Below are 13,222 nucleotides of genomic sequence, written 5' to 3'. Positions count from 1 at the left end.
CGCTCGCCATGCTGTTGGCCTGTGGAGGCATCAGGTCTTAACTTTCACAAAGTCAAGCTTATGATCCTCATCTGCATTATTAGTTTTACCTTTGACATACTAGAAGCTACAGTCTTCACAATTGGGATTTTTGGGGGTTTGTTAAGATTTGAGCTTTTGGTGAAGCACCTGATATGAGAAGCTTTCCAGAGTGGGGAGCAAAATAGTACATTTTGAATAATTTGTGCAAAAGTGATTATGACAGTTTTTTATTTAAAGGGGGGGTTATTCTGATGATCGTAAAATGTGTTTTCTTAAGCACACTCAAGCCCAGAAAAGCATGAAGCAAGTTGGAGAGAGAGAGAGAGAGAGAGAGAGAGAGAGAGAGAGAGAGAGAGAGAGAACACAAAGGACAAAGGAAGACACAGAGGAACAGAGACACATAGAGACAGAGAGATGACACAGAGAGACACACAGAGATACACACACACACAGAAAGATAGATATCACCACGTGAGACTGAGGGATCAAGATGGCAGATGGCTGAGGCTGACAAAAGAGAAAAACAAACGAGAGCTGCTCAAGAAACACAATTAACACTGATCTCGTTTGTCATTGAGCAAATTTAAAGTCTAACCAGGCAGGCGTCCTGGATACTAGATTATTGGCACTGGGAAATTTCTGTCTTGTTCTCAGCATTTGTTGCGATGGTGGTAGAACCCATTTTGAGAGGCTCCTATTTGAGTCTGCAGCTTCAGTAGTCAAGTTCCCCTGCATTGTCCAGTTTCTGGAATCCTCCAGGAAGGGCCAGGTACAGATCCACCTTGTATTTGCTTGGAGAACCAGTCTAATTATAGGAGAGAGACTGAGTCAGAACCATGGGGGGCTCCTTTCGGTGGGAAGTCAGTAGGAGTCAGTGGGTAGACTGTTTCTCATTGGAGTCCACTAATCAATGATGCTAACCATCAGGGCTCCACAAAGGGTAATAAGTGATTGTCTATGGGAATGTAGTTAGCTGAAAGTCAGAGACTCAAAGGGCAGGATATGGAAGTGTTCTGTAGGCACTGGTTATCACATCTGTGTGGCTTTCATGTCCCAAGAGGAGACAATTGAAATCTAGGAATAACTGGCCAATGACTTGTGGTTCACCTCAGCCTTGTGTCTGAGAAACTATATCTGAGAGTAACTGCAGCTGGTTCTGCCCACAAACCACACCCAGATCTACAAATGCCAATGCAGAAACACAAGAGATTAAAGTAACAAAACAAAACAAAAAACAAGGCAGCATGACTCCTTGAAAGAGGAAAAAAATTCCACAGTAACTGATTTTAAGGCTAGCAAAGTCCCAAACGGAAAAGAATGATGAGAATCATCAACAAATCCAAAGGAGACAGAAATCAGCACCCAGATGAGTTATTAAATAGGCATAAACTGCCAAGCAAAACGAGGAGGGCGAGCATACACATGGAAGAATTCAACGAGGAGCTAAAAAGTAGGAAGGACAAATCGAAATTTCAGCAGTGAAAAGATTCATAAAGTAAATAAAAACTTAGTTGAATCTTCACCAGGGGAGTGGGTCAACTGGAGAATAGAATACCAGAGCTTGAAGACAGACAAATATGAACATTCAAATAATGATAAAGAAAATTAAGAAAGCAAAAATAGAGACTGTAAGAGTTCCAGGCCACCATTCAAAGTCCAAATGTGTGGGTCATAGAGAGAGAAGAAGGAGAAGAGACAAGCAGGTACTAACTAAAGAAGCAGAAAACATAAATAAAATGATAGAAAAGAGTTCCTCAAATATTGGGAAGGACATGGGCATCTAGGTAGGAGAGGCTCCGAGAACCCTAGATGCATGGGTTTATATGTAACACTGCTTTCTCTTGCGGCCTTCCATAGTCTTTCCTCAGCTTGTGTGTTTAGTGCTTTAACTATAACTCAGCATGGTGGTTCTTTCTTTTTCTGTTCATTTTTATTTGTGGTTCTCAAAATCTTTCACAGCCATGAGAATATAAGAAAGACTGAATCTCATTAGAAGAGTAGATAATGAAGAGAGGAAGGAGTCAAATATCACTAAACAATCAACAAATGGCAGGAATTAGTATTCATCTTCTAGTGGTAACACTGATGTTAATGGCATCAAGTTTGCAATTAAAAGATCCAGGCTAGTGTATTTGTTTTTTTTTAAATAACCAAAACAATTCCTCTCCAAATAATATAGCAAAAATGATTAAATTGTCTGCTACTCGGTAGATGTGTACTTAATTGTCAAAGAAAAAAAAAGCTTAAAAGTAAAAGTATAGAAAAGATCTCACCAATCAATAGAAAGTGCAAAAAAAAAATGCAGGAGAATCTATACCCACTCATCTTTAACAAAATCTACTTTAAATATATATATGAGAGTCCTTAGCATATTAAGCCCGGTTGATAGTTACATAATATCAGAGTCTGGTACTTATATTTGTTTTGTCTCCTTGGATATTAGTTTTCATCTTAGCATTTTAGCATCCTTTGAGACTTTTTTCATGAAAGCTTGCAGGATGGGTGCTAGAATCTGAGGCAAAGAAACGTTTAGTGTGAGATTTTGTGGTGGCCTAGTTAGAAATGGGGCTCTATGGGATGTTTACTGCAGTTTGAGAACTACAACATTAAATTTTCTTTAGCGTGTTTTGTTTTGATTTGACTTTGAAAGTGTTACCACTATGCACTCTGGCCTTTAATTCATGATCCCTTTGCCTCAACCTCCCAGTGATAATTAATATCTTTGCATCCGTGATCTCTGCTGCCATTGACTTGCCCTCAGAATCTTCCTTTGACAAGAATCTGAGTTAGCAGGTCTTTTAAAAAATTATTTACTATCTTAGTGTGAGTGTGAGAGGCTTGGTGGGCACATGTAGATTACTCATGAGGAGGCCAGAGGTCAACTCTCAGGAGTCAGCGTTCTTCCCTTCAGGGCATCAAATTCAGGTCATTAGACAATTGCCACTCATTGAGCCAAGTCTACAGCCTGGCAGCTCTTTGGACTCTAAAGGTGTAGGTGCGCATGGTAGTCCTAGACTCTTATGATCGTACTTCTGCCTTTCAGTAGCTGCATGGCTCTGGGCTGACTTCACAGTTACTTTTCTGATAGAATAACTTAAGAAACAACAACAACAACAACAACAACAACAACAACAACAACAAGACACTCCTGCCTGTTCCCTTTTCCAGCTTCAGTCTATTATTCGAAGATCATTTTTTTTGTTCTTGTTACCTATTCTTTGTTGTTGTTGTTGTTGTTGTTGTTGTTGTTGTTGTTTTCTTCCTTAACTGATACAGAAGAATAGGGAAGGCTGGAGAATGCATAATTTCTAATTATAAAACACACACACACACACACACACACACACACACACACTAAGGCTTTGACAACTCAACAGATCCCTGCTAAACTGAAGACTCTATATTTCTGCATTTTTTTAAAAGTCACAGCAAATATGGCGATCTTAACCCTGGAGATCCAGGGATGTTCTTTCAGACAAGACACATGAACGTTTAGGAATCATCCTAGTGGTGGCTGACAGAGACTTTCTCCTTTAATGTTGGTCCTTACCCAGCCTCCAGTAGTCTGTCAGCACTTTCTCAATGTTCCTGCTAGTTATGGACCAGTGGCTTCTGCTCCGGTAAAGGTCTTGGTTGTACCGTTAAGATTTATCTAAGTTTCAGAATGACAATTCACTTTCAGACTTTTACTTCCCTGCTGGGTTCAAGGCACACGATCAGTTCCAGTTTGCCCAGCTTATGACTTCAGGGATCAGAGTGACAACCTGTGCTGGAGACATGTTTTCTTTAATATGTCTTTCTCTACTGCTTGTGGACACAGAAATTGTGTGTACTTAATATTTTGAACAAATCTTTGAAGAAAGGTTCCTAGGTCAACGAGTGTGTGCGCTTTCAAGGCATGCCGAGAAGACACAATCAAACTATGGTCTAGCTAATATTTTATAAAGCCATTTTTCAAGATATTTCTCATTTGACTTCCCTAGAATTAAATAATATCCATTGACTCTGAAAACTGGGAGGACGATGAGAGAGACTCCATCTAGAAAGACTTCTCCTTCACCCGAAGAGTTAGTTCCTGGAATATCAAGTCCAAAGCTTGCCCAAGGTTTATTCTAGAACGCCAGCTAAACAGAGCTGCCTCTGAGTTATGAGAGATATAAGAGACAGCTGTTTTAAATTGCTCTCCTCTTCCTCGTCCGGAGCGGATGAGGTAGGTATACTTCCTTGGCAATACACCCAGATCAGAGAAGAACTTCTCTAGCAAGGCAACTTGTAAGGGGGGTGGGGTGGGCGTAGCAGTCTGTGTTTCACTGCCACCTGAAGCTGTTTCCAAGGTAGTGAACTCCGAGGCTGCAGAGTCTGTTTTATCAGGTTGGGAAATTTGAGAATTTCTTCTTGAAAGTAAAAGCAGGGCAAAGATCATCAGTGAGTGTACAGGAAGATTGTCCCGCGGGTCTACCACTTGTCAACTGGTTAAGTTCCGAGTGTAAATATCAGAGCAAGGCCCAGCAAAAGTTACTCAGGGTAAATGTCAGTATTCCCTAAATAATCCTTTACAGCTCCAGGTCCCAGGGCCTGTGGAATGAGAATGGCAGGAGAATACTGTTTTGGGAAAGTTTTAGTAAAACGAAAGTCATATAAAACTGTATATGCCTTCTGTTTCTGCACTGATGGGCCATGAAGAATGGTTTGTGCAGGATGACTAGACTATGATTAAAACTTGTGAGGAGGAGTCCCTAAGTGGAGGTGTGCCTTGGCAGCACTAACCCCTAGTTTCACACAATATTGATTTCTTGAAAAGTAACACTAAGTGCAAAGACATTGGGTAAGTCCTATCATAATGATTGAGTCTTGCTGCTTCTTAAAAAAGTCACTCTGCAGAGGCCTGGGACAAAGAGAGTACATGGTTTTCCTATTGAACTCCAGTACCCAAGAGCACACAGGTGCATGCATCTTGCTTACTCTGCCTAGCACAGTGTCTGACACACAATGCTCATTCATAAACTTCCTTTTTATTACTAGTTCTACTTGGTATGCAAAACAACGGGCTCCATTCTGACATCCATATCACACTATGCTTTGTGCATATTTGGCCATCCATACTCTCTCTTTCTTCCCAGTTCTTCTGGTCCCGGCTTCTGCTTTTTCATCTACATCCCTATATGAGAGAGAAGCTACAAACTGCTTGCTAAAGTGTTATTCAGAGGTGGGTGTGGTAGAATGACTGATAGGTAATTTCACTGAAGGTGGTTTTGGACTCACAAGGACGCATTAAAATTTCTCCTTTGATCAGCTGTATGGCAGGGAACTTTCTGAGGATTGGCCTTTCTGTTAATAGGCATAACTTTTGAGTTACTCTTTGTTGTGAACCTGCCAATCAAGGCATAATTATTTCTTCCAATCGCAGCAGAATGAGATTTCTAAGAACGTGGTCACTCACTCTTTTGTTCCTGTGTGGCAGGGGTAGGGGCTGTCCCTAAACTTAAAGCCCTCACATTCAGTGAAATCTCTGATAGAATCTTCACTTACTCTCTGTTCCTATAATGATTATTACAGAATTGGTCCCATCCATATAATTTAGGATTTAAAAGAGAAAAGGAAGGAGAAATACATTAAAGGAGGAAAAAATTGATCTCCTAAAGGACAGGACACAAAAAGAACAAGAAGGAGGAGGAAGAGGAGGAGGAGGAGGATGACAATGACGATGACAACAACAACAACAACAAACACTGAATAACAACAAAAAACTTAAAATGAAAAACCAACCAACCAACCAACCAACCAACCAACTAAACCAAACCCAACCTCAATTGGAAGTGGTAAACAGAAATCTAACTATGCATTCATAAGATAAACAACAGAAACAGGGGGGAGAAACTCACTACCCAAAAGAAAGTAACAATGTTAGTATCATAAAAAAATAGGTGTTCAGTGTAAGGGGAAGCCCTGGGTACTGCTAAGACTGAACCCCCAGTGAATGTGATTGTTGGGGGGAGGGCGGCAATGGGGGGAGGATGGGGAGGGGAACACCCATAAAGTAGGGGAGGGGGAGGGGTTAGGGGGATGTTGGCCCGGAAACCGGGAAAGGGAATAACACTCGAAATGTAAATAAGAAATACTCAAGTTAATAAAAATAAAAGAAAAAAAAAAGAAAAAAAAATATGTGTTATAGTTAACCAAGGGAACCATTGGAGATTGAAAGGATCAAAATTAACAATGCAGTGGTTTTCAACCTATGGATTATGACCCAAAAATCTGTTGCATATCAGATATCCTGCATATCAGGTATTTATGTTGTACTTCATAGCCATAACAAAACCACTGCTGAAGTATCAATGAAATAATTTTATGGTTGGGGTCACCACACCATGAAGAACTGTATTAAAGGGTCACAGCATTAGGAAGGTTTGAACTACTACACTATAAGGGCTGAAAATTTAAGGCAATATGCACCTAATAATATAACTTACAGATATTAAAGCAAAAATTAATGAACCTCAAGAAGAAGAATTCTTTAAACCATGCTCTTAATTTATCTGTGATCACTTCAGAAAATTCTTTATCTTAAGGAGCAAAATGATCAATCTCATAAGTGCAAAATCTTTAATTTTAAAAAGAAAATTAGATCTAAGACAAGATGGATGAAGCAAAGAAGTGCAGACTGACAGGAGCCGGATGTAGATTGCTCCTGAGAGACACAGCCAGAATACAGCAAACACAGAGGCGAATGCCAGCAGCAAACCACTGAACTGAGAATAGGACCCCCATTGAAGGAATCAGAGAAAGAACTGGAAGAGCTTGAAGGGGCTCGAGACCCCATATGTACAACAATGCCAAGCAACAAGAGCTTCCAGGGACTAAGCCACTACCTAAAGACTATACATGGACTGACCCTGGACTCTGACCCCATAGGTAGCAATGAATATCCTAGTAAGAGCACCAGTGGAAGGGGAAGCCCTGGGTCCTGCTAAGACTGAACCCCCAGTGAACTAGACTGGTGGGGGGAGGGTGGCAATGGGGGGAGGGTTGGGAGGGGAACACCCATAAGGAAGGGGAGGGGGGAGGGGGATGTTTGCCCGGATACCGGGAAAGGGAATAACACTCGAAATGTATATAAGAAATACTCAAGTTAATAAAAAAAAAACTGCCAAAGTACACCATGAACAGTGATGTTTACTCAAGAATACAATTGTAAATTAGCCCAAAAGTATTTCTCTGAACAGTTTTACTGCAATAACTTATTCCTTAATTAATGGAGAAAAAGTCACGTGTTAATATGAATTATCAAAGAGGTATCATTAATGTAACCAAGGGTATATATAAATGCTAGCCTATGTAATGCCACCTAACGGCAAACTTTTAGGCACCTTCCTTTGAAAAGTTGGAAACTGGGAAAAAGGGCTTTTATATATGTGTTCTCTCACCAATATAGTGATATTGGACACACTATTCTAATGAACAGATTGTGAAGAGAAATAAGAAGTATGAGGACTGGAGGGTAAAAGTAAAGTTGTTTTTTAAGAACATAATTGGAAAAAATAGAAAATTCAAGAAAACCTACAAATTATAAGAACATATAGAGTTCAGTAAAATTGAAGTACATGTGATTTATAATAATAAATTATATTATTATAAATACATTTATTTAATATATATTATTAAATAATAAATAAATTTATTTATAATAAATATTTGTTTTTAAAGAATGAATGCTTTTAGCCAGCAGTTACTGCTTAGAATAGGATTTTTTTGTTTGTTTTTCAAAAGGTGCCAATGTCAATAGCAACAAAGCATAGCAGCTGCCTAGAAATGAGCTTCATACAGGAAGCACAAATGCTCACGAGGAATAGAAAGCTTTCCCAATGCAAGCAAAGCAGTGGACCACGCTCACAAGCAAGGAGCCTGCTCTAAACTTGCAGCTTCTCTTGGAATTCATGCACGACTTTAGCTCGTAACACTCTAGTTTCCAGCAGAGTGGTTTAGGAGATATCGTCTCAAGTTTACGAGAGGAATAACTGAATGAATAGAAGATTTGGTGGAAGGGGTATAGCGATGCGGGAATTGTTCGCCATATATTCAGATTTTGTCTGAGAAATAGGAATAATATCACAGAGCCAGGGCAGGAATAGAGAGAAGTACAAATTATGGTCGGCCAAAATTCAGGATATGGTAAAAGAAACATAGAACATAAGCAATAATGAATGAGTTGTTCAGATATGACATGGACTGATCAGTGAAAAGGACATTAAAATAATAATAATATTTTATTTTACAGTCATCAGATTGTCAAAAAAGTGAACATCTGACAATACTAGGTGATTATAAACGTGGGAAGGAATGGAGGCCCCTGCATGGATGTGACAGGTTTATTGGTGCAAATACCCTGGAGACAACAATTTGTCAGTTATCTAGGGAGTGCAAAATATGCTTTTTATATTACCCTACATATTTATATTATGGAGAAACTCTCCAAACTCTTAACAATTACATCCAGCAGATAGAACCAATAAATGGAAGCTACTTATATCTCAAAATGACAAATGATAAACAAAACAAAATCCAAGTACATAGTGATATATGCCTACAGCCACCTCAAGTAGCAAGAGGTTGAGCCTCATAAATATAAAAATCCATAGAATTTGAATGATGACACATATCACTTACTGAAATGTGGATATGAGGTAAATATGGATTTTTTTCAAAGACAGGCAGCATATACAACTTCAACATTGTGGGTGACGTTGAATGAGGAAATAAACAATTTAATTTTGAAGAATATGTATGCTAGCTTCTGTGATGTTCATTGGTATAAAAAAGATATGAAACATGTAAGGGGAAATGCTAATATTGAGAAAAATTTGATGTTCATGAATAGAAATTTGCTACATTTTCTATGTAATTTCCAGGCACTTACAAAATTCTTTATTCAATAAAAATATAATCAAATTATAAGTGAAATTTTAAGGATGTAGGGTAATTCTAGATTGGATGAAGTTCACACAAGAAAAGGTCAGTTCTGCCACTAAGATTTCATGGTTTCACAATCTGATTGCAACTTGAATTTGGAAATTTTCCTATTGATTGTTTTTGGTTGTTCCCAGGAGAAGATCCAAGAAACTTCTGGGTGCTTCCAGTCATGTTTGCATTTTCAAGACTTGAATTTGGCAAATGAATAAAGACAAGGAACACAAGGGCTACAGAAGGAGACATCAAGCTCAGTCTGTTTGGAAGCACGAGTCAGATTTGATTTAGAATTAGAAGGAAAATAGGAGAAGGTGTTGAAAGCTGAGTGCAATTTTTGTCTTTAGAAAACCATGCCATGGACGAGTGGCCCAGGATAAAATGTTTTAGCATGTGCCTCAATATTTTAGTTCCAGAGGGCTTTGGAATGCCATTTTCCCCTTCCACCAAACCAAACCAAACCAAACCAGACCAGACCAGACCAGACCAGACCAGACCAGACCAGACCAGACCAGACCAAACCAAATCAACAAGTTCTAATAAAGTTTGTTAAAGAAATAGCTTGCTTCAAGTTCCATTTTTCAAATAATATGTGGTATAAGTATGTAACAGGAAACAACTTATTAAAATGAATTTGTTAAACACTGCTACCATTGTAAAAATGTTGACTCTGCCAAAGTATTGGGAACCTATGAAAACCAGTTCAGCAATACTGCAATATCATTCATGTAAAATAAAACTACCAGCAGTGTCATGTAAGGTTACCTTCTCAATTTCATAAGAAGTAACCACCACTCTAAACATGTTCTGTTGGCATTTACAACTTTTTTCTAAATATATTTATACAATTCCCATTTTTTCCTTCCACTTCTGTTCAATAACCAACATCCCACTAGTGTTTTGGGTATGTTCTAGACTTAAAAGTATTTTTATAAAACTCATAGCAATAGGAGCCTTAAGTCAGTTTGTAAAGAACACACTTTAATATGAACCTGGTCATTAAAGAGAAGAATGTTTAATGTTCCCAGGGTTGGCTGCTGTTGTGCAGTATGGTGTGGGAGGTGCTTACCATAAAAGAGTCATAATTTTGGATGTTAAGAATTCTGATTTTCACAATACCAGAAATTGGTTGGATTTCCCCAGCACACTTTAGGGGACTATCAAATCCAGTAGAGATTTTCTTCCCATACTCTGTAAGGTCTCTGGAGAAGAGGGGGCATGTTTATGACCTTATGACCTTATTTCCTGTTTCTACACACCAAAATGGAGGTTGCATCTTCCAGCTTCTAAATAGTGGGATGGGTATGTAGACTATATAGTGAACTCAATGAGTTCAGATTTCAGACCCTATATATCCTCAGGTCACCATTAACTGTATGTTACTTATTTTTGGTGATCCACACTACACATGAGCCCTAGAATTAAAGGCAGATAGTTCTAATAGAGGTACAGCAAAGTCAGTGCTGCTTTACCCAAAGCCAAGATGCAGAAACTGAGAATCACCACGAGAAAGAATATGCCCATTCTCCAAAAGATCCAGCATTAGAGAATTAATGGGAGCAGAAAAGAGGTCTTCAAGCAATCCAAGCACACCTTGCACAGATCTATAACAAAGCCTGGGCATCAAAGCCAAACTGTAGAAAGTGATAATCACCATGATAAAGAATATGCCTATTCTCCAAAAAGACCCAGCACTAGAGAATTAATGGGAGCAGAAAAGAGGTCTTCAAGCAATCCAAGCACACCTTGCACAGTTCTGTAACCCAGCCTGGGCAGTGGATGAGTCTAGATCAGAATTACTTAAAAGGCAAAGGTTGTCTATTCATGCTCAGTCTGATGGATTTTGTTGGAGAAGATGTTAATAATAGTAATGAATCATACTGTCCAAAGAGATTCCATTTACCTCTTGATGGGTTAGTTCTTCCTTTACACCATCTAAATGAGCTTTCTGTACTCCTTCTCCATTAACCAAATTTCATCTTACTTTGTTTCTATCAACTTCTCATATGACACAAATGAGAGGTATTTTGCCTTGTCATTGGGATGGGTGTACACAAATGGGAAAATCTGCTTAGTTCAACTTATATGAACAATTTCTTGATATAGGTCATTAAGTGGTTAAAAAGTCTCCAATAAAATTGCTTTAGCCATATGTGTGATATATTGCATCTCAGCATTTCAAAAAAAATTAGAAGGACAAGCAAGGGAAACAAACATTTATTGAGCCAGGCACTGAGCTGGGTATTTTCAATAATGACAGAAATAGAAATATAGTGACCATATTATTCTGGGATGTCTAAGATTCCATTTGGCAAGCATTATTTTTAGCATGCAGTAAAAATGTGAGAGAAATTAGCATAATCTTCATATAATTGACAAAGTTTTAACTGTCCATGTTGTCCCAACAAAGTTGATGGAGACAAATGAATAGATTCTTGAAAACTAGGAAGTACAATGTGCAATAACTCAAGATTTGCAGAGTAAAAAATGTAGGAGGATAAATCATAAGACCCTTTAACCATATAACCATATAACCCTTTAATGCTAAAAGAAAACAGTTGATATCACAGTAGTGACACATAAAAATGAGTCTTTTAAGTTCGAAACAATGTTGTTTCTGATAAATACCCGACTCTTCCAATACCATAATGTATTTGATGATTAAAATCAAATAAAGAGAATATTTATTTCTTGGGAGTTTGGGGAAATTAAATTGCGAATTTATAATTACAGATCTGGCAGCAAAAAATTAGAAAATCACTTCCTCTACATCCATGTAATTCTGTTCATTTGCATTTCAAACAACAGCAACAAAAAATAGAACCAAGAGAGGCAAAGGGGATAAACATCTTAGAGCCAGGCACTGAATTGGGTGCTTCAAATATAGGGACCCAGGTTGTAATTGCTTTGGCCAACCATCTTGAGTTGACTCACTGATAGGAAAAAAATACCTGCACTCTATGACTTTTTTCTTTTAAATCTGATGACTTACTGTATAGTCTTTCTGTACTTTACTCATCAGCCAAAGTCTACAAAATACCAAGATGTAAAAATAGTTATTCATAAAACCTAGCATATATCTGCAAAGTAATGAATTAGAAGGTTTATTATCAGGTTAAAAATGGTAACAATAGCGATGAATTCTAATTTTCCACTTAAGGGTAAACTTAGCTTGGCAATTTGTAGGGAAAGAGCAGGAGCGAGGTAGTGGCAGCTCTGGAAAGAGGGGACCTTATGCGACAGCGGAGTCTGTGCTTCAGTATGGCTTTACAGAAGGCATGATCACTCAGTGGGCTGCATCTGATTACTTTGGTTTATACAAGAGATTCTTACATTGTTTAAAATTAATGACAGAGCACAAAAGCACAAAAGCAAGTCTCAAGGTGCAAAGAACGCTCTGGGATCACAAGAAGCGAAGCCAAAAGGTTGACATTTCAATAATTGGTGGATTGTACTTTAAACACATTAGTACCCCAAGTCAGTTATACAATGACATATACTATCACTTGTAGACAAAGATTAAAGGGAAAATCAGTACATTCACAGTTTCAACAGAAATATATGATTACATACATGATTACATATATTTAATTTCACTTTACATAGACACAATTATATTGAAATTAGATATGGTTAGAGCATAAGTCATTAAATAATGATTTTACTTGTATTACATAATAAATTTTACAACAAGAGGATTATGTATTTCAATATGGCATATATAGGTTTTGGATCACAAAAAGCAAAAATAGGGTAAAATAATAGAGTTAGGAGTGTCACAGGAAAAGTATATCAAATATTCCATCAAACACCAGTCCAAACATAACATGTGGTATCTTTCATTTCTAACTATAAGCAGCTTTGAAGGAAGGTCATTAGGATGTAGAAGGGAGGTAGTTTTAAAAATTCCAAATCTGTTTCTCAGGAATTTAGTAAAACAAATGACTTTCAGAGGTATTTTCACATAAAATTTCTTTTTATTGTTTTTCATTTTAGAGAATGTGATAAAAAGATTGCCGCCCCAATTTGCAAAATGTGCACAGAAAAATCAAGTCTGTATTTTGAGTGTATTCGGGGGGGCACAACTTGACCATAACTATTAAAGTTTATGTTTGATAGTACTGTTTTAGTCACAAAAACTTTTAGAATTTTTCCTTCTCTTTTTAAACAACAGTAGGTAAATATTAATCACCATGGTAAGATTATCTGTGAGTCCCTTTACTCATTGACTAGACTGTTT

General features: G+C 37.8%; 1 protein-coding gene across 11 annotated transcripts in view; it reads right to left on the bottom strand.

Moving 5' to 3' along the window:
- Positions 1 to 232: 232 nt before the first annotated feature.
- The window catches only part of Prlr (prolactin receptor), a 190,493-nt gene continuing 177,503 nt past the window's right edge, over positions 233 to 13,222 (bottom strand). For 10 of the 11 annotated variants that reach the window (XM_039101746.2, XM_063281314.1, XM_063281310.1 and 7 more), the window contains one exon: positions 233 to 826. In XM_039101746.2, coding sequence (XP_038957674.2) covers positions 741 to 826 — 86 coding nt within the window. In that variant the 3' untranslated portion in view covers positions 233 to 740. 11 annotated transcript variants of the gene reach the window in all.

This window comes from Rattus norvegicus, chromosome 2 (assembly GCF_036323735.1).
Source record: "Rattus norvegicus strain BN/NHsdMcwi chromosome 2, GRCr8, whole genome shotgun sequence".
Lineage (NCBI taxonomy): Eukaryota > Metazoa > Chordata > Mammalia > Rodentia > Muridae > Rattus > Rattus norvegicus.
Note: the sequence above shows the minus strand (reverse complement) of the source record. Positions and strands in the feature narration are given on the sequence as shown.